At 40.6% G+C, this 19,465-nt stretch overlaps 1 protein-coding gene across 4 annotated transcripts in view; it reads left to right on the top strand.

The window, feature by feature from the left end:
* The first annotated feature begins 13,001 nt into the window (after positions 1-13,001).
* Positions 13,002-19,465, top strand: part of TMEM255B (transmembrane protein 255B) — a 47,131-nt gene continuing 40,667 nt past the window's right edge. For all 4 annotated transcript variants that reach the window (XM_063304887.1, XM_063304889.1, XM_063304888.1 and 1 more), the window contains exon 1: positions 13,002-13,110. In XM_063304887.1, the coding sequence (XP_063160957.1) occupies positions 13,053-13,110 (58 nt within the window). In that variant the 5' untranslated portion in view covers positions 13,002-13,052. The remainder of the gene's footprint in view (positions 13,111-19,465) is intronic.

A 19,465-nucleotide genomic window follows, 5' to 3' on the forward strand; every position in this document is an offset into this window, starting at 1 on the left:
CTATTGGGGCTGTTTTGTTGCAAAAAGATACTGCTGGGGTGTTGAGACCCTGTGCTTATCTGTCCCGGAAATTTTCGGAGATGGAACGACGTTGGCATGTTTGGGAGAAGGAGGCTTTTGCCATAAAGGCTGCCTTAGAGGCTTGGCAACATCTTTTGGAGGGCGCTTCTTCCCCATTTGAGGTTTGGACGGATCACCGCAACCTCGAGGCGCGCCGGGTGCCCAGGCGCCTCACTCCGAAGCAAATTCGGTGGGCGCAATTTTTCAGCCGTTTTAATTTCCAGCTAAAATTTCTCCCCGGAAAGAAGAATTTTATGGCTGATGCTCTTTCCCGATTGCCTCAGGATGAGAGCCCAGTTTCCAATGTCGTTGGCACCGTTTTATCGGGGCCACAACTTGGTTTGGCGGCTGTCACCCGCAGCCGTGCACGGGGGCTGCCGCCGCCTCCTGCCTCACAGGTTCGCAAGCCTCCTGCTTTATCCAATTCATTGCACTCCACTTTTGTATCGGCACTCAGCTCAAATCCATGGTTTCTCGCCAACCCTGACAAGGTGTCCCTTGAGCACGACCTCGCTTGGGTCAAGGGGCGGTTGTATGTACTTGACTCACAGCGTTCCACTGTTCTATCACACTGTCATGACAGCAAGCTGGCTGGTCATTTCAGTTTTCTAAAGTCCCTCCATCTCACCCGTAGGCAATTCTGGTGGCCTACTCTCTGTAAGGATGTTAAGGCTTATGTGACTTCTTGCCCTGTCTGTGCTATGTCAAAACGGGCTGTGGGTAAGCCCCAGGGGATGCTACAGCTGGTGGCTGACCCTGCACACCCTTGGGATGTGATTTCCATGGATTTCATTGTGGACCTGCCCCCCAGCCAAAAGAAAACTGTCATTTGGGTGATTAAGGACTACTTTTCTAAACAGGCACATTTCGTGCCATGTGCTGGTATTCCCTCAGCTCAACAACTGGCAAAACTCTTTTTGGTACACGTGTACCGCCCACACGGATGCCCCTCCCATTTGGTAACCGATAGGGGCACACAATTTACTTCCAGGTTTTGGCGGGCTTTTTTGAAACTGATTGGCACTGAACAGGCATTGTCTACCGCGTGGCATCCCCAGACTGACAGATCCACTGAAGTCCTTAATGCCACTTTGGAGCAATTCCTGCGCTCTTACATAAACTATCATCAGGATGATTGGGTTGACTTGCTTCCGTTCGCTGAGGTGGCTTACAACAATGCTGTCCACCAGAGCACGGGTCAAACCCCATTTCGCATTGTTTCTGGTAGGGATTTTGTTCCCATCCCTGAATTTCCCCAGCCACCTGCTCCGGCTGTTGACGCCGGTGATTGGGGCTCCCGACTAGCTGATTCCTGGCCAGTCATTCACACCGCTCTTCGAGAAGTTCAGGAGTCTTATAAAAAACATGCGGATCGCCACCGCCGCCACCGCCAGCTGGCTTTTCAAGTGGGGGATTTAGTCTATCTGTCTACTAGATTTATAAAGTCCCCTCAACCATCTAAGAAATTGGCTCATAAGTTCATTGGTCCTTTCCCAATTACTGTTCGTTTGGATTTGCCTCATAATTTGAAGCGTTTGCATCCTGTTTTTCACTGCAGTTTGCTCAAGCCTGCTCACGATTCGTCCCGCTGGCATCCTCGCTCTCCTCCCCCTCCCCCGATCATGATTGATGGCCAGCAACACTTCGAAGTTAAGGAGGTGCTGGATTCTCGCAGACTGCGGGGAACTCTTCAATACTTGGTCCGCTGGAAACACTTTCCACATCCTGAATGGGTTGCTGCTCGAGATGTTCTTGCCCCTGATTTAATACGTGCTTTTCATGTTGCTTACCCTTCTAAGCCCTCTGATAGCTAATTTTTTTGGGGGGGGCGGTATGTCATGTTCACCGTTCCGATGTTTCTGCATCGTAACGGTTCGCTTGCCATGGTGCTGATAGGTGTCCTGGCTGGGAGGGTGCTGCTGCGAGCCTTGTACTGAAGACGTGCTGATCTGTGCCAGGAGGAATGTGTTTAGACTATCTCTGAAATGTCAAGGTCTCTTTGCCCGTTGAGCAGCAGAGCTCGTTAGGAGCACCTGGGAATGTGGGGTGAACTGCATGTGAGGGAGGGGTTGGGCTGCTGTTTGTAAGATGCTATTTAGTTTGAGTTTAGGCGCGCTTTTCTCATTCTCAGCTTTTTACCTGTTTGCACCCTTTTCTAAATAAACTCAGAACCTTAATTGTTTCTTTGAGTCTGAGTGTATTATTGGAATTAAGGCAACTATCACATCAAGGCAATGTACACAATATTCCTGCCTCTTATTTGTGCCCACAACATCAACACTGTGAGGTAGGGTTGGATGGTTGGGCTTAGTACCAGTCATCCAGGGAGCTTTTATGGCTGAGGGTGAACTAGAACCTGCTCCTAGTCCAACACCTTCGCCACTGCACGATATTTGTGTATTGAATAGGCTCCATTCAAGAGGCTTTCATTGGCAGTGTTAGCTAAATTTAAATCTTGCTATCCTTTGCTGATAAATGTTTATCTCCCTCTGCCAATCAGCACTAATAGATTTTGTCAAGACTTGACTACCAGTTACCTGCATCCTTCTGTAATTTGAGGTGGAGATTTTCATGCTAGAGGAAGACCAACAGATATAATTCTCTGCCTACCATTCAAGATCAGGAAGACTGAATTTTTCCAGAAGGTTGGTATGGACTACAATTGTATACCATTGATATTTCCTGTCTTGTATATTGGAACTGTTATGTTTGCTTCAAATTTGACATGAGTTGGTATGAGTTGGTATTGAACATCACTTTATTATAATTTTCTGTTGTAAGTTGCTGTGGATCTAGAAGATTTGTCAGCATATTAAATAAACCAACAACTCGGAGTTACTGTGAGAAGTGCCTAGTTGCAGAAATGTTGGCATGTTATTCTTTCAGCTTCACAATATGCAGTGGCTTTTAAACAGTCATTCAACAAGAATACTTCCATGCTTTACTTAGTAACTCTAGGCATGGTTGATTTTTTTTTCTCTGGTGATAGGGATAGTGGAGTGTAGCCAGGACTGGTCTGTGCCATGTTGACTGTATGCAGATTTTTCAGCTCTTCCACAGTAGCCCAGGCTAAGCAAGCAGGGATAAAACCAATGTAATCTCTGCCTTGTCCCCCCATTCTTTTTTTGGCTGGGGACTAGCTGCCTGCAACATCAGGCCGCTGTTCTTCCTGAAACAAGAGAATAAAGCGCCACCTTGTGGGTGATAGGAGTAAAAACAGTTTCCTTGTAGTATTTATTTTTATTTTATTTTTATTCTCTCATTTGTCTGTTGCCAGAATCCAAAGGCTCCTGGCATTGACCAAATTGCACTTGCATGTCAACTAGGACACCATTCAAGAAATATGTAATTGAGATACAATGCCATGCTTACATGCCATGTTCCATAGTTTGATTGCTAGTTATTACCAATGCATGTAAAGAATGATGATTCCTACCCTTACTGATCTGAAATCAAGAATGCAATATATAATCACATTCCACCATGATCAGCACTCCAACAGCTCCTCCATCATCCACTTCCTACCTGATACATTAATTAAATATATATTAAACAAGCAAACAAATATGAACATTGACAAGGTTGAAATGTCTATTCTGCAATATTAAGAGTAGACTTTTTTGTCTGGTCTTCCCTATTTTTAAGTATCACAGTGGGTATACGCTTGGCATGCTACAATAGTATTCTAGGTATAGATCTACATTCTCTGTTGTGGATATAAACAATTCAAGTTATTTGATCCTAGTTTTGTTGAGAGCAGCCACTGACTTCTGATTTATGACCACAAAATGGTAAAGCAATTTCAGGCATTTGAGCCTATAGTTTGAGGGTACTGGGCCCTCATTTTATCTCAAATGAGTTGTGCATCCAGAGTTACACACCATATGTAATCTTTCCTGCTCCACAAAGCAGTGTTAAGTTGACCAAACAAGTTTTATATGTATGATGCATATGAAATTGGTTTAGTTCACAAAAACCATCATGCTTAGTGCCTTGAGATCTTGATCTGATGCACACTTCATAGAAAATGTTAGCAGTGGATTGGTTATCTACAGGATTGTCTTCTGAGTTGAATCTGTCTATCCTTTGCACTATAACTGAATGGGAATGCTTCAGATTCCCATCCCTGACAAGGTAGGGCTGAAAGTCAAAAGACAATTCTCTGTAGAATAGAATATCTTGTCCCCTTTCCCTCTCCACAAGGTTAGAATGGCTTCTACCTTGTTCAATTTTAAAAACACAACCAAGAAAATTTCTTTTCAACATTTATTTGAGCCCTAAAGATTAGACAGATGATAGATAGATGATAGATAGATAGATAGATAGATAGATAGATAGATAGATAGATAGATAGTGCTTGGGCTGCTGTAATATAGTGTATAGGTTTCATGTTTGTGTTATTTTAGTTTCTTTTTATATTAATTTAATGTTATTTTTTAAATTTTATTGTGGTTGCTGAAGTTTATGGATTGTATTGTTACTGGATGTAAGCTGCTCAGAATCAATGCATGGGGGCTAGTTATGAATTTGGAAAATAAATAAATAAATAAATAAACACTAAAGCAGTCCATCTAAATATTATTATAGAATTAGAAACTCAGTGTTGGAATATCTACATCTTTATTTCAAGTGTGATATACTATAAGCTGAACAGACATATTCATTCAACCTTACTTTGAAAAATAACGACTTAATTTACTTTGCCATTTTCGTTATCTGTTTTCATTAAACATTGCATGTTGTAGGTCCAAAAAGGTCAAGTTGTAACTTCCCCATCCTTTGACATTGTGGCATAATGCAGCCTTAATTTTTTAAAAATCTGAACTTGGGATCCTTAATTTCCTAGAAGTGAAAATAAATTGAGACTATGTATATGTTTACTCAGAAGTAAAACTGACTTGCATTCAGTCATGCTTACCCTCAGATAAGTGAGCATGAGTTTGGAGTTTAAGGGTTGGGTTTTTTCTTTTTCCCAAAACTTGCATGGCCAACATGTGGACCCAACTCCTTGTTGCCAGCTCCAGAAGCCACCTCCAACTACAACTACCAAAAATTTCTCACATATTTTCCCATCATTTTGAGGCATGAAACATGCAAAAAAAAAAACACATGCAAAAAAAACCCCAATAACCTTAAACTAGGTTGAACATAGTTAAAATAATGAAACATTTAAAATACTCCCACTTCCAAATTTTGGAAAAATCAAAATATTCTTGCTGAATCAACCAGCTTGATGCAGATCTGTCCATTTCCCTCCATCGTTCTGTGCACTGTGTCTTTTGCCTTTTCCCCAAATATAGGATGCCAGAGCTTCAGGAAATGCTTCATCCTTGGCAGGTAATGCAAAGCATCCCAATATTTGCTTTTGCTTGTGTATTGCTACTTTTCTTGTAATCTTGCTGACTCTGACATAAAGTGAGAACAAGCGATTTCACTGGGGTGGCAAAATAAGGCCTCATCTATTGTAAACACTTGCAGAAGGCTACATTAAGAGTTAAGCATTGTTCAGACCATTGCCTTTATAGCAAGATGAATTTGTTTCCAATGGCTGCTTCTAGGACATTCTGATTTGGCAGGAGACTCAGAGACACCAACTTCTGTATCTGATTTACAAGTCATAAAAGGGAAGGTTGAACATCTCTAATGTGATCATGTTTGCCTGACCTATCCAGCAAAAGGGTACTGGCTTTGCAGTGAATTATGGTTTTATTACATTCAGCTACAAAAAGCAACCCAGTATGCAGCATTTCATGTCTATGTGACATAGTTTATTTGTGTTCCTCTAGACTGCAGTATCATAATTAAGTAACTGATAGGCTGTCAGACTTTCAGTGAGCTTCACTAATTCCCATCCTCCACACACTAGCTCCTCTCTTCTAAGATTATACTTACTTGCCATTGGAAGCATGAATTGGAGCGATCTGTCTACTTTTCATCATATCAACCAAACCTCCTTATTCTGACATGAATTAGGGGGCTGTGATTAATTGTCCCAGATTATTACAGTCTGTTATTAATGGGACTACTTTTGAAGATGGATCAGAAACGTCAGTTAGAACCAAAGAAAGCTACGGGGTGGGATTGGCAAATATGAGCCTGAGTGGCCAGTGCTTTGTCAGCTGAATAGGTTATTTTCTGGACCCATTCAATTTTGGGGACTGATTATTAGTGGCAGAAGAAAGATTAGGAAAACCTATAAACAACTACAATGTCAGTCCTGGTAGATTTTACTTCTCTCTTTTTCTCTCCCTGCCTTGACTGCAACTCAGAGTTGAGGTATTGTGGATATCAAGTATGCAGCAGGTATGGGGAAGTTCTTAGTACAGGTGTCCCTGTCCTCCTCTAGCTAGTTAATCTGTCCCTTTACTCCCATCCCATTTGGGCATCTCCCAAGATTCAAAGACTGTAAAATAAAGATAAAGGGAGACATCAGGGCATTAATAGCCCCAGAGAGGTGGGAGGCAGATCCTGCCATGATTGTGCAACTAGCTAGGTCCCCTAGCAGGACAGAACTGAAACTGACTAGCTGCTGGCAAGTAGCTCTTTGAGGGGGGGGGGGTGAGTGAAACTGAAAAATACAAGGAAGAGGTAAATAAGCATGGGCATGTCCTTTCTCCTTCCCATATGAAATAGGGAAAGTCTGCTCTCTTCTGCTCTGCTTCTCCTTGTTAGGGGCATTAATAGAAGTTGGTGTGAAGAATACAAGGGGGAGAGGGAACAGTTCTCTGACAAGAACTCGGGAAATAAAATGCTAATGAAAAGGGGGAAGTCTGGGAATGAAAAGAGCAAAATGGATCAGAGAGAGGGTATGTCTGGGCTTCCTATAGTCCCCAAACCTCCATCACACACACAGCAGGTCACCTGGCTTTGTCTCCCAGATAATGAGTGGCAAAGCATAACAGATTGTACACATCTTGAGGTTGTCCTTGAATGGTGTCAGAATAAAGGGAAAATGCTAGCTAGCTTTATACCATTGTAGCTAATGATGACATAAGCTTGTCCCACTCGTGGGTTGGGGGCAATGTCATATGGACAAGTAGGGATATTGCTTTGTCAAGGCATGAGTGTGCTGTGATTAAATGCAAGAGAGAATAGGCCCTAAGTTTCTTTTATACTTATGGGCAGATGCCTCTGTGGCAATTCAAGCCAAAATGGCCATCAAGAACAGTATCAAGTGGTAGAGGAAAGGGGTGTGCCTAAAACTGCCTCAGCTAGTCAATAGATGCTTAGCAGATGCCAGCCTCTCACTGTGGCATCACCAAGATTGTGAATGAACCATTGTAGCTTATACACCAAGACTTGTATCTAGGAAAGAGGAAATGTTGGAAATATATAATTGGAAAAGCTATGCGCAAATTTATTTCTTTGATTGTATATTACCACACTCCATAATATGCTTATCATGGTTGTATACAATAGAAACCAAAATGATTGTAGTAGAAAAACAGAGTAATACAGAATTTAGGCTGCCTCCACAGTGAGCTGGGGATGAGATAAAGGAGACTGTCACACTCCCCGATCAAATGTTAAGACAACAATTGATCGATTTCATGTCCATCTTGAAGCCCAGAAACCTGTGTCAGCAGACTGTGAGTCGCCAGCAGGGAGGGGGAGTGAGATTGCTGTGTGAATTATGTTGTTTGGGTTTGGCTGATCTTCGCCCAAGGTCACCGGGCAGAAACTGTTAGAGCCAGCTGCTGGCACCAGGGAGGGGGCATACCTAGGCGGGGAGCTGAAGGGGGGGAATAGAGGCTTGTGAGCTGTCATTGAGTGAATGCTCAAGTGGTCTGATCGTTACAGACACATCATGAAGATGTGTCCTGTAAAGAGGGTTAGTGGGGAGTTTTTGTGATATGATTAGTGGGATCTGAGGATGAGTCCGTAAGATACTACTGAAGAATAGCCTCAGTCCTAAAGAGGCGTTTTGTCTAGACATCTGTATCAAAATTCTGGCACTCAGATTCTTTTCTGAGATTTTCACCCTCTATGTTGCAGCTGTAACATGTTCCATGACCTCCTGCAATATGAATTTTACTCATCCAGTTGTAACAGAAAACAGAGCACAGTAAAATAAAATAGACTCTGTTAAAACTAATTTAGAAAGGAAACAGTATTTTTCATCATTTGATCATTGTAAGCTTTTATAATATGATAAAGACATATTTCTTCTTGGAAAAAATATTTCTTGTTACTTTATCTTTTACAATGTAAGTAAAATGATAAACTTTGATATTGAATATCTGTTCTGGAAGATGTATAGTGCAATCTTCTGTAACATTGTGTAACGTTATTCCAAAGCAAATCACCTATTACATTCAGTGGAATTTACAAGTAGATAAGGGAGTATGTGCCACTGAAAACTTCATTGAAACTCAGTAGTAACACACTCTGCTCACTTCTGTCAGTGAAGAAAAATGTTAAGGACCCAGCATTAATCCAAGTTTGGGAAGCAACGAAAGCCTCTGGAGATTTGTGTCGCACTTGCTTTTAATTACAAATGTTCAGGTAACCATTGCTAGAAGTACAGCTTAAATATTCCACCCAAATTCTCTACCTTTAGAGAAAATCAGTTTTTTCCTCCATGGTTTGAATGAATTTCAGATATACATACATCTGAATTTCAAATGAGCAGATAGATGGTTCAGGTGAAAGCATCAATCTGTTGTCCTGGAGCTGGTAAAATGTATGAACTGATGTACATACAGAGATAACTTCTTTTTTTTTTAGATTTTTTATCCTGCCTTTATTATTTTTATAAATAACTCAAGGTGGGGAACATACCTAATACCTTCTCCTTCTATTTTCCTGTGAGGTGAGTTGGGCTGAGAGACAATGACTGGCCCAGGGTCACCCAGCTGGCTTTGTGCCTAAAGCAAGACTAGAACTCTCAGTCTCCTGGTTTCTAGCCTGTTGCCTTAACCACTAGACCAAACTGACTCCTTCCATGTTATGGAGAACAGGGAAATTGCCTGCCTCCCAACTCCAAAAGAAGTATTGCAATATTGTTTTAACATGGATTCTTCTTGAGCAAGACTAACCTGAGGTCCCTTCCAATATCTATGATCAATACAAAATCGTAGCAAGAATGAAGCCTCTTGAGGTACTCCATCTGTGTGGCCATTTTGGTTTTCATCTTCTGTGATCACGTGAGGAGAAGAAAAGTGCTATAGAAATGTTTGGAGGTGAGAATTGCCGGTTGAGCCTGTCTGCACTGGTATTAGCTTTGATTACATAACCACACATTTATTTTTCTCTTCTAAAGAAGAAGAAATAAACAAGTGATGGACTGTCAACCCTCTTACCAGACAAAAAAGATGACCCACCCATCCATCCCAGATTATGTGCTACCAACTAGCCAGGAACAGCTGAGTCATTTGTATGTCCAAACAGAGGCCATGTATTCCTTAGTTTAATTTTATGGTAGCAAACAGTTGCGACAAAGATTACTAGGTGGTTAGATGAGAAAGGGTTCAAACAAAATTGGCCTGTTGAAGACAGGGTCTAACAAATATCCTGAAGAGAGGGATTAGAGGTGGCAAGAATACTTGCCCTATCTTATATGGAAATGCTTCAGGAAGAAAGTAAAACAAAACAACACTCTTGTGTTCCTTTTTTTTCTCTAAAGCCATCATTCCTGTAAGCATGAGATGCTCACAGTTGTGGGGGGCAGCTAGTTCTAATCTCATTTAGCATTGGCAGGTGCCAGAAGGATAGAAAAAAACTTTTATCCTTCCCTACTTGGCCTTTTCTCCCTCACCCCCTTGAGCAGCCTGACCTGATTAGGACACCCTGCAATCTTTCAGTCTTCACATGTATATTCTTTTCCAGATTTAGATCTCAGAAATGGCTTGGAGGTAAAATTGTGACTGAACAAATTGTACTGAAAAGGCAAGATTTTGAAGAATAGAAAGATTAAGATACATGCTACTAAAATACCAAGGAGAAATGAAGGGGCAGGAGTAATTCAGTGTTTAAGTCATTGGCAGACAACCATGGCAGAATCTCTTTATTTAACCTGCAAAAGAAGGAAAAGAAAGGCCTTATAAATCACCATTATAAGTCTGATAGATATAATGGCTCTAATTCTTTATAAAGTTGTCTGTTACTGTAGCTCAGCCCAATTTTAAATGGAGATGCCAGGAAAGATCACAAGGGTCACCTCTGTAATTTTTATGGTATTCAAAGTCTTATTGGAAATAATTTTTTAAAATCTAATGCACATTTATCATGCAGTTATCACGCATCTCTATTGCCAAAGGGCTGGCTGGGTTGTCCCCCCAAAACTGAAAGGCGAATGCACAGAAAGTTCCAAGCTGAAATAAGTCATAAGACATAAGGAAGCATTTTCACCTCTTCAAATGTGCTAATAGAGATCTGGAGAGATCAGAGTTACAGACACTTCAGAGATGAATGTATTGACATAGAAATCCTTTAGATCTCATTGACACCACATAACCCATAGGGCATATCCAGATAAAGTGTTTAATGTGCTTTCCCCCAAAGTATGTCAGTAGAAATTTGCTCTGTCTACATAGCAGTCTCCACTCTGCCTCCTTAATGAAGCTGTTGTTGTCCTAACAGTTTATTGTGAGGCAAGTTAAGGTCCATGGACTGCAGGATTTCCCAGATAATGGGAGAAATGTCCACCAATGTGGACTAATGTGAAGGGGGGGTTGGGCTGGGGGAGGAGGTGAGTTTGGACAAAGGGCTAGAGGAGTGGGGTTGTCTGTCTATCAGAATGTGACCTGTTTATGCTTAATGGGGAAGCCCATACCCACACCATGGGTCTCCTACAGCACCTGACCTATGGTCATAGGGCAATGGAGTCTGCCCAGTTACTGGGCAGCCTCTCTCACCCCAGTTCTATGGATCAGGTGCTGAAGGTTCCCAGGTAAGGAAGAGAGGCTCTTCCCTCCTGTTTGACAGGAAAACCTACAGTATATCCCACTGTAGGTCACCAGCAATACCTGCTCTATGGTGATAGAGACTACCCTATATTTCATAAAACAGGGGGAACAGGGGGAACACCCCGCCCAGATCTTTTAGCATCTCTAGTAATAGAAAAGTAACTGTAGTAACTTCCTAGCTCTAGAAGCTTTCAACAATATAATTCAGTTTAATAGCAATTTAACTAAAATCTTCTTAGGAAAGAAAGAAAAAAGCATACCAAAACAGGAAGGAAGGGAGGGAGGGAGGGAGGGAGGGAGGGAGGGAGGGAGGAAGGAAGGAAGGAGCATACAATTACCTTATTAATGATTTCTTCATTTGGCTACTGTGAAAATATACCCAAGGTTTAGCCTGAATGTTTTAAGAAATGAAGCTGCACTACCAATCATTTTTAAAATGAAAAGCAATATTTAACCCCCAGGACCATCAATTCAAATTCAAATTCAAATGAAATACTTATGGCTCCCTATACCACTTCAACCTGATTTTTTACATGGTTTGCTTTCTTCAAAAGCTTCCACTCTAGCCATTTTCATTGTGGCTTGGATGTTTCCCATTGGTTTATTCAATGACATGGTTTCTCTAAACATCATATTGTCATATTGTATAACTCACTTTCTGGTTCTAAGCTAGCTGGTTTGGCTGGACGGGAAGTGGATCTTCTGAGTCCCTTGCTGAAATACGAAGCTTTTGTCCAGAATATGGAACAGAACATGTTTCCTATAGAAGTTTCAGCTTTCTTTTTGCATCGGGCCTGTCCAGCTGCACATGATAAGTGGGTTTGTTGATGTGACAGCTCAGAAGTCACAGTGGCTCATATTTCCAAACTATGGACCTTTGCCTAGAATAGATAGGGGAATATGCTTCCTGAAGATACTTTGAGTATTATATATCCCCAATCACTCACTAAGACCCAGTTTATATTGGGTGGGTGGTTAAGGTGCCAGGCTAGAAACCAGGAGACCATGAGTTCTAATCCTGCCTTAGGCAAGAAGCCAACAGGTGACTTGGGCCAGTCCCTCTCTCTGCCCCAGGAAGAAGGCAAGGGCAAACCACTTCTGAAATTTTGCCAAGAATACTGCAGGGATTTGTCCAGTCAGCCACCAGGAGTCAACACTGATTCGAAGGTACACACACACAAACAAAAATCACTCACTGGTGGGCTTGGTTGGCTGAGAAGTTGTCATTGTAGGTCATTTCTCAAAATACAAGCTTTTGCCCAAAGGGTTAGTAGAAAGTTGCTTCTACAGAGGTTTTAGGTCATATTATGGTAGTTTTCCCACTAGTGAATTAGAGGATCTTGTAGAGTCATCCAGCCATCCCTGTGCCAAAACAAGCATAACGGGGACAGGCTGTATCACTTCAGAGATGTCTGGGTGTTGATATGAAGATGCTCTGGTGGGGAAATAGCCTATATCAAGGCCTTCCAGAGCTACACAAGTAGCGTGTTTGGCAGGAATGTAGGTGGACATTCCAAGATATTTTCGGAAATCAGGACTGTTGCTCCGAACAATGATTCCCATGGTGTACCGGTCTGTTTTGTCTTGTTCCGGGTGCTTTTTAGGTGTTAAAGATTTAATAAAGGTGTAATAGTTAAAGGGTTAGTTCTTAAATCACTCTCTCGTTTTTTCCTCTAACGTTTCCCACTCCAGTACTTCTGGCATTAATTGTAGCTTACAGTCGCCCCTTCCCGCTTTTCCGCTGTCTCCCCCTACCCCCCGCTAAAGAATCCCCTCCGGTCACATTCTTGCTTCTGTCGCTAAAAAGAAGGGGTCGCGTTCGTTCGCAGGGCTAAAGCCGACGCTCTTGCCTTCTGCTCCCCGACGCTGGAGCGCAGCCTTAAGGCGCACTGAGCCTTAAGCGAGGCTGGCGAGTGCTCGCCCTTGGTAACCTCGAAAGGCCACCTTCGCTCCTCCCTCGGGCTCCGGCGGCGCCTCCTCTGCCCTGCCTTCTACGACTCCCGCCTTATCTTCGCAAGACCGGTCGGTCGATGCCCGGGGACGGGCTCTGCATCCTGCCGGCTGGGTCCCACCGTCGCTGGGCGGATGCAGCCTTCCGCTGCCCCTGCCTCTACCGATCCTTTAGCCATGCTGGACCCCGCAGGTAAGAGAGCCGAGCCCGGCGGGCCATTTCCTCGCGGGTTTGGGGTTTCGGGGCGCCCTGCCTCGGGGCGCCCCTCGGGACGGGGGTGTTCTTTCTGAAGGGGCAAACAGTGTATGGCGCGAGGGCGTTAGCGTGCGGGGTTCTTTCCTTCTGTGGTCGCTTAGGTGAGATTTTACACACTGGGGACCCTTCCCTCCCCTCCCGCCTCACATTCCCCAGAGCCAGCTACAGTCCAGAAACTATTAAAGGGCGCCGCCGTGTACTTTCCCCCCCTCCCCACATCAGAGAGAATTCACATGACCACGAGATGCGTGTTCAGAAGAAAGTGCACACAGAGTGGAGCCCTGGTTCACTTTAGCTTGCAAGAATTTGCAGATAGAGTATTACCAGTATTAAGGCTGCACTTTAAGCTCTGCTTCAATTTCAAGTAAACATTTTTACAAAAGGAAGCCTCATAAATCCCCCCGTTAGTGTCATACCCCCCCCCCAAATTGTGCATTTAAATATGGATTTAATCTCACCTCCACCTCAATTACTTTGGTATCCAGTGGCTTCTTAAAAGAACTTTTGGAGATTTGCCCTTGATCAGACTTTGGGAAGTCTTGCATATGAGTCCCCCGCCCAAAGATCTGCCTCTTCTCTTCTAGCCAAAGATCATGCCATCAGACTGTAACTTCTGTCATGAAAGGCCAGCAGTGTACATACCCATCATCTCAAAATATGTATATAAAGAAAAATATCTAATCAGAGATTCATTCCTTGTGTGCCCTCCTGAAGTTCCCGTCATAAAAGCTGGGATTGCTTAGCTGGTTAAAAAAATACAAGTATATTCTAAAAATGTGGAGGCCTTGTGAAGAAGCCTTGCTGCTTATTATAGCTGATCAGTATGTTGCTAAGATAAATTTGGGGAAGTTGGTCATTAGAAAAGCTTGCCAAGCTAAGATTTTTAATGGTTAGGGATTTTGCTTCTTTGCCACTTCATTAGTCCTTTGCTGAATATTGTGACATGGTTAAATGTTTTACATGGGTTTTTATGAGTGCGCCTGATTATTCTCAAGCATTCTATTTTACCCCTTAAATGTATCATTATGACCATTTTTTATTTGCATACCACCTTTCCATAAGAAAGTGCCCAAATGTATCAGATAAGCAGCAATAAATATTGTAATTTAAAAAGATAATAGAAACAATTACAAATAACCAAGTAAATTCATAATAAAATAAAAATCCATACAAGGTTTTATATACAACAACTCAAAGAAACTGAAGGCTTAAAACTAGTAAGGGAAAGAATAAAGTATAATATATAAAACTAAACAGGGGAGCAAATAAAGTATAATATAAAAGCAGTATTTACAAAGGCAATGATTTAAGTTGCATATGTAGGTTGGCAGCAACATTTGCATGCGGAAGCCTTCCTTTCACTTCTCACAAATACCTCTTCATTCAAACAGTGTTTCTCCATAGATGGATTCACATATAAGCAACATGCTTGAAGGCTCACATGTAGTTTTCAATGTTCCAGAGAAGTCACAAGAGATTTTTTTTAATGATTGTGATCAGATTTGAAATACGTTCAGATACTGGTTTCAGGTAGCTTGTAGAGTGACAGCATAGTTCATGTTTCTACTCATGATTATCTGTCTGTCTGTCTATTCATTTTATCTCTCACTTATAGAGAAGTATATGGGTTGTAGCTAAGACTGGCCATTCATTACCACAAACAGAATTCACTGGCAGAGCAGTTTTTGTATCCATCGCTTTCCTGCTGTAGCAGCACCCTGTATGGCAAATGGTGTTCACTTCCATAAAGTTAGATGAAGCCCCAAATATATACTCAAGAGAAGTGCGTAGCGTTCAGACACAAGGCATGGGAATAGCCATCTTGAGTAATGTGTCAGCTGTCTTTGTATGTTGTATGAACCTGGCTGAACTTCATATATCAGTGTCAGAATTATGTAGCAAGCAGGACTGGAAATGAACAACCAAGGAAGCAGGTCTCAGCTCTGATTTAAATTAATTAAGCAAAAATTAAAATAGCAGCACAAGAATTCTGATCAGGACTTCTGGTTTTCCTTTGGACTTGTGGAATAAAGTAGTCTTCCTGAAATATGTTGCATATTTAGTAGTTTATTGTACAATGCTGGTACTGGGTTTAATTACTTAAATTGCTTCATGTTTAGTGAAACCTTACTTTATTATTACTTTGTTAAATAGCAGCTTAAATTATGACACACAATACCCAAAATTATGAGAATCTTAAGAGAAAAGAACAGACATAGGCTACTTTGTTTGGAATATAAAGGTTCTCTTTGGAATACCTCCAGTTAAATTCAGTCTTGAGTCATGTCATCTTCGTAGAATTATAATTGTACTGACACTAATGGAATTTCCTCCCAAATTACCTGAATTCTGAAGTTAGGTCCGTGGAAATAGATACCAGTGTTTTTCAGAGAACTTATTCCAATGATGTATGCTTTAAGATGGGGCATTATTCTGTTTGTGAGAGGGAGAAATGTGAGGAAATTAGAAGGCTGTTACTGTGGAGGTGTACATAAAATTATGATTTTCTGCTTCACAATACGTTAGATTTAAATATTTATATGTGGCAACATCTGCCCAACCTTGGTTAACATCTAGCTAGTGTCAGATGTGGTTAGTACTTCATCATCATCATTATCATCTCCAACAGACAAATTACTGTAGCTCTATAGATGCTGAGTCCTCATTGGCTTATCTTTGTGTCTTTTGGTCATGTGCTTCCTTTTTCTTAATTTCTTAAAAAAATTAAATCCTGCCTATTTTTGTTTTGGATTTTTCCTTCTTGATTTTAGTTGCCCAATTTTGGCCATTGCTGTTATAATATCCATCTGATAACTGGATTTATGTTCCCATTTTAGCTGTCTTAAATTACCTGTTCAGTAACATATTCTTCCTTAGCTATTTTCAGCCCTGGACTCTTCATCTTGTCTTTTTAAGAATAATGAAAATGAAAAGCAGGTCAAGTATTTTATTGCTTCCCTAATATTAATTGTAGCTAATATAATGTATCTTTGAAAATAAGGTGCTGCAATTACTTTATTATGGAGTAGTTACTGAATTAACACTAGGTCAACCCCAAAAGAAATGAAAACCTTAACACAGAACACTCTTTCTGTCAAGGTAATTAGTCTTTCATTAAAGTTTTCATTAAAACTAAGAAATAAAGACAGATGAGCATTCTGTTATTTTAACCCATTATTTAATCATTTATTAGTCAAGCAATAGACACCAAAGCTATAAAGTCACAGTGATATTATATGACTGTTAAATTATTGAAAAGATCAAATCAGTGCTCCCTTACCTTAAAATTCAAGAAGCAACAAGGCATCATATACAAAAGACAGTTCTATTACATACATGCTTAATAAACTGAGAACTCATATTGATAGAGATTATTGTATTGAGATTTGAAGTAGAACCTGGTTGATAGTTTTTCTGCACTTTGGATAAGTTGAGCACTTAATCAGAGGAAACAACGGTTAAAAGCAGGTCCAATATCTCTTTTCAGCATGTGAACTACCATATTTCATTTACCTTCATGTTTTGTTAAAATAAAAGCAGGTTAAAACAATCTACAAACAATAAAGCAGTAAAGTATGATGGTACTAATTAATAATCTGCTATTTTAGAGAATTCAGCTAACGTATGATCTTCTTACTGCCAAATATTGGCTATTTAATGTGTAAGATTGGTAAAAATGAAATTCTTTTTAAAAGAATTTTGTTATTATCAACATTGCACATTAAACTCTGCTGCCCAGTTGTATCATCAATGATTAAACACTTAGCACTCTTTTCAAGGGAACACAATACAATATGCAGGAAGTGCAAAATCTGGCTTTGATATGCCCCAGTAGGATAACCTTTTATAACACATCACCTACTTTCTGTATCTCATGGTATTATGTTTTTTGCACAGCCTAATCTTGTGCATGTTTACTCAAAAGTAAATCCAGATGATTTGTCATGGAAATATGTACAGGACCCCAAATATTCTTTTCTTTGTTAATTTATGATTTGATTAGGCATCTGAAAGTTCAAATTTGAATCTGGTGCATTGACTGAAAACCTTGTATGAAGGGAACAGGAAGTGTGCTAAAAATTTCTAAGGAGATCTTTTGAGAATATAACACAACTTTTGTTTCTCACCAAAATCCTGCTTCTCCTTAGGTGAAATATTACTTTCTCCAGAGCCTAACTAAATATTCCATGTAAATATAGGCAGTAATTTTCTAATAATATTTAAATAGAAAGGAAAACAGCTTGGAAAAGGATGTTTATAATAGGAAAACAGTGGGTAAGGAGGGGGTTAACCTTTCTTAAGGTCTTTTGATTCTGTCTCAAATAACCTAAGCTAACCTGATGATGAAATTAATAGATTTGTGGATTTCTAATTTTTATTTTTTTTTAATAATGACAAACAGAGAATGGTTTAGAGACTTCCCCAGCCATCATTTTGTTTAAACTGCCACCCCAGCTGTTTTTTCCCCCCAGTTTTAAAGAAAGAATGAAGATAAATTTAATCTGTAGGTCTAGATGTAATGCTTAAATGGCTTCCTTTCACGCTGCAAATGCTAATACTCTGGTAATAACTATTCGCAACACAACCTTTTCTGTTTATTGAGAAGTAAATCCTATTGACTCAATGGGTCCTTTTTCCAAAGAAAGTTTGCATAAGATTATGAGTCTAAAACGTCAAAGCAAAGATTGTTATTTTTTTAACAAGCTATTTATTTCTTGTGCTTCTTAACAGTTAATACTACATTTGCCTCCGGTGTCTGAAACTAAACTCACTTATATAAAACTTGTGAAACAGACATTCCTCTCCATCCAACTATCTTGGGTTAGCCATGGGTCACCATGTTTTAATTATTTCCAAACTAAAAGAATGTTGAAAGGAAATTGTGTAAAGACTGTCCATCAAGAATCTGTCTGTTTGTCCATCAGCATATAATTCTTGACAAACTGAACAGGACAGGATTAAATTTTCTGCAGGGGAAGAAGCCAGCAGTAGAAAAACTGACTTTGAAAATGAGTAGGATTCGGACTTGCAGGGGTTGCAGAAAAAATACATTTCAGAAACCATTTCCCCACTGGATCCCCATGAAAGATGTAGTTGGGTAGTGGCTCAGAAATGTACTCCATTTTAATGTCTCTTCCTCCTTCCTCCCAGTCATGTGATCCAGAGCAAAGTGCATGCTGTCCATCCTCAGGCAGTGTAGACATAAACAGAAAGGTACAACATGAAGAGAGGATGGAAATATACATAGAGATACAACACAGTTACTTCACTACAAAGAAGAAAATATAGTCACCTCCTTCAGCCATCGCTGATAAAGGGATTGGAAAAAATTCCAGAAACTGTGCTAGGCATGCTTTCCTTCCTTAATTTTTAATGAAATTACTGAATACTTTTTTTAAAGTTAAAACCCTGCACTTGATTCACGGTACATAGAGCCCTTGGCTTATGACCTCTGATAGAAAGGGCCTATTTGTGGTGAAACATCCTTGGATGTTTCCCCCTTTCACACAAACAGCAGATTTAGAGGTATCATGGTATCTTAAGAAACAAGGAAAGCATTAGCCTCACCTCTGGCATTATGACACTGTTCCAGTTTCCCTTGTGTACCCTTTCAGCAAAAGGAAAGAAAAAAATAATACATCACAGATACCTTGCATTACACAATGAAGTGTCCTGGAACAGAACTGTCCAAGGTCTGATTCTTAGCCTAATTTCAGAAGTCATTTAAGAAAGGTTAGTTCAAACTTAGAGCAAAATTATTTGTCCCTTTTCCAGCAACCTCCTGGTTGAGAAGGAAGAGGTGTCCAAGAAAGAGAGACAGAGGTTATGTTTTGAAGAGGGAGGGAGAAATGGAAAGGGATGGCAGAGAAAGAATGATTTCACCCAGTTTAGCTGTGGTCCTGTTTAGCAGTGGCAAGCAACGGTAGGCCTTATGTGGCCAGCAAAATCAGGATGACCACTAGAGGGCAGTAGATTGTTCCATATTTCTTTCACATCATCTAGTACACTATTTCCCAAGCTTGGCAAGTTTAAGATGTGTGGCCTTCAACTCCCAGAATCCTTCAACCTGGCTGATCTAGTGCTCTGCTAGAGTTGGGCAGCCCAGTAATTGTCAGTACTATCAAGGGATGACAAACTTCAGCAGGAAAAAACCTCCTAATCCAATGTGCTTCTGTGTGAGAACCTAATTATTATAAGTATCTTCTTATCTTTGAAATTAGGTTTATATAAGCTTAGAAATAGCAACTTCTAATAATGAGGCTATCTAAGAAGCTTGACATCAGGTTTCTTG

The sequence above is a fragment of the Candoia aspera genome, chromosome 5 (assembly GCF_035149785.1).
Source record: "Candoia aspera isolate rCanAsp1 chromosome 5, rCanAsp1.hap2, whole genome shotgun sequence".
Taxonomy (NCBI): domain Eukaryota; kingdom Metazoa; phylum Chordata; class Lepidosauria; order Squamata; family Boidae; genus Candoia; species Candoia aspera.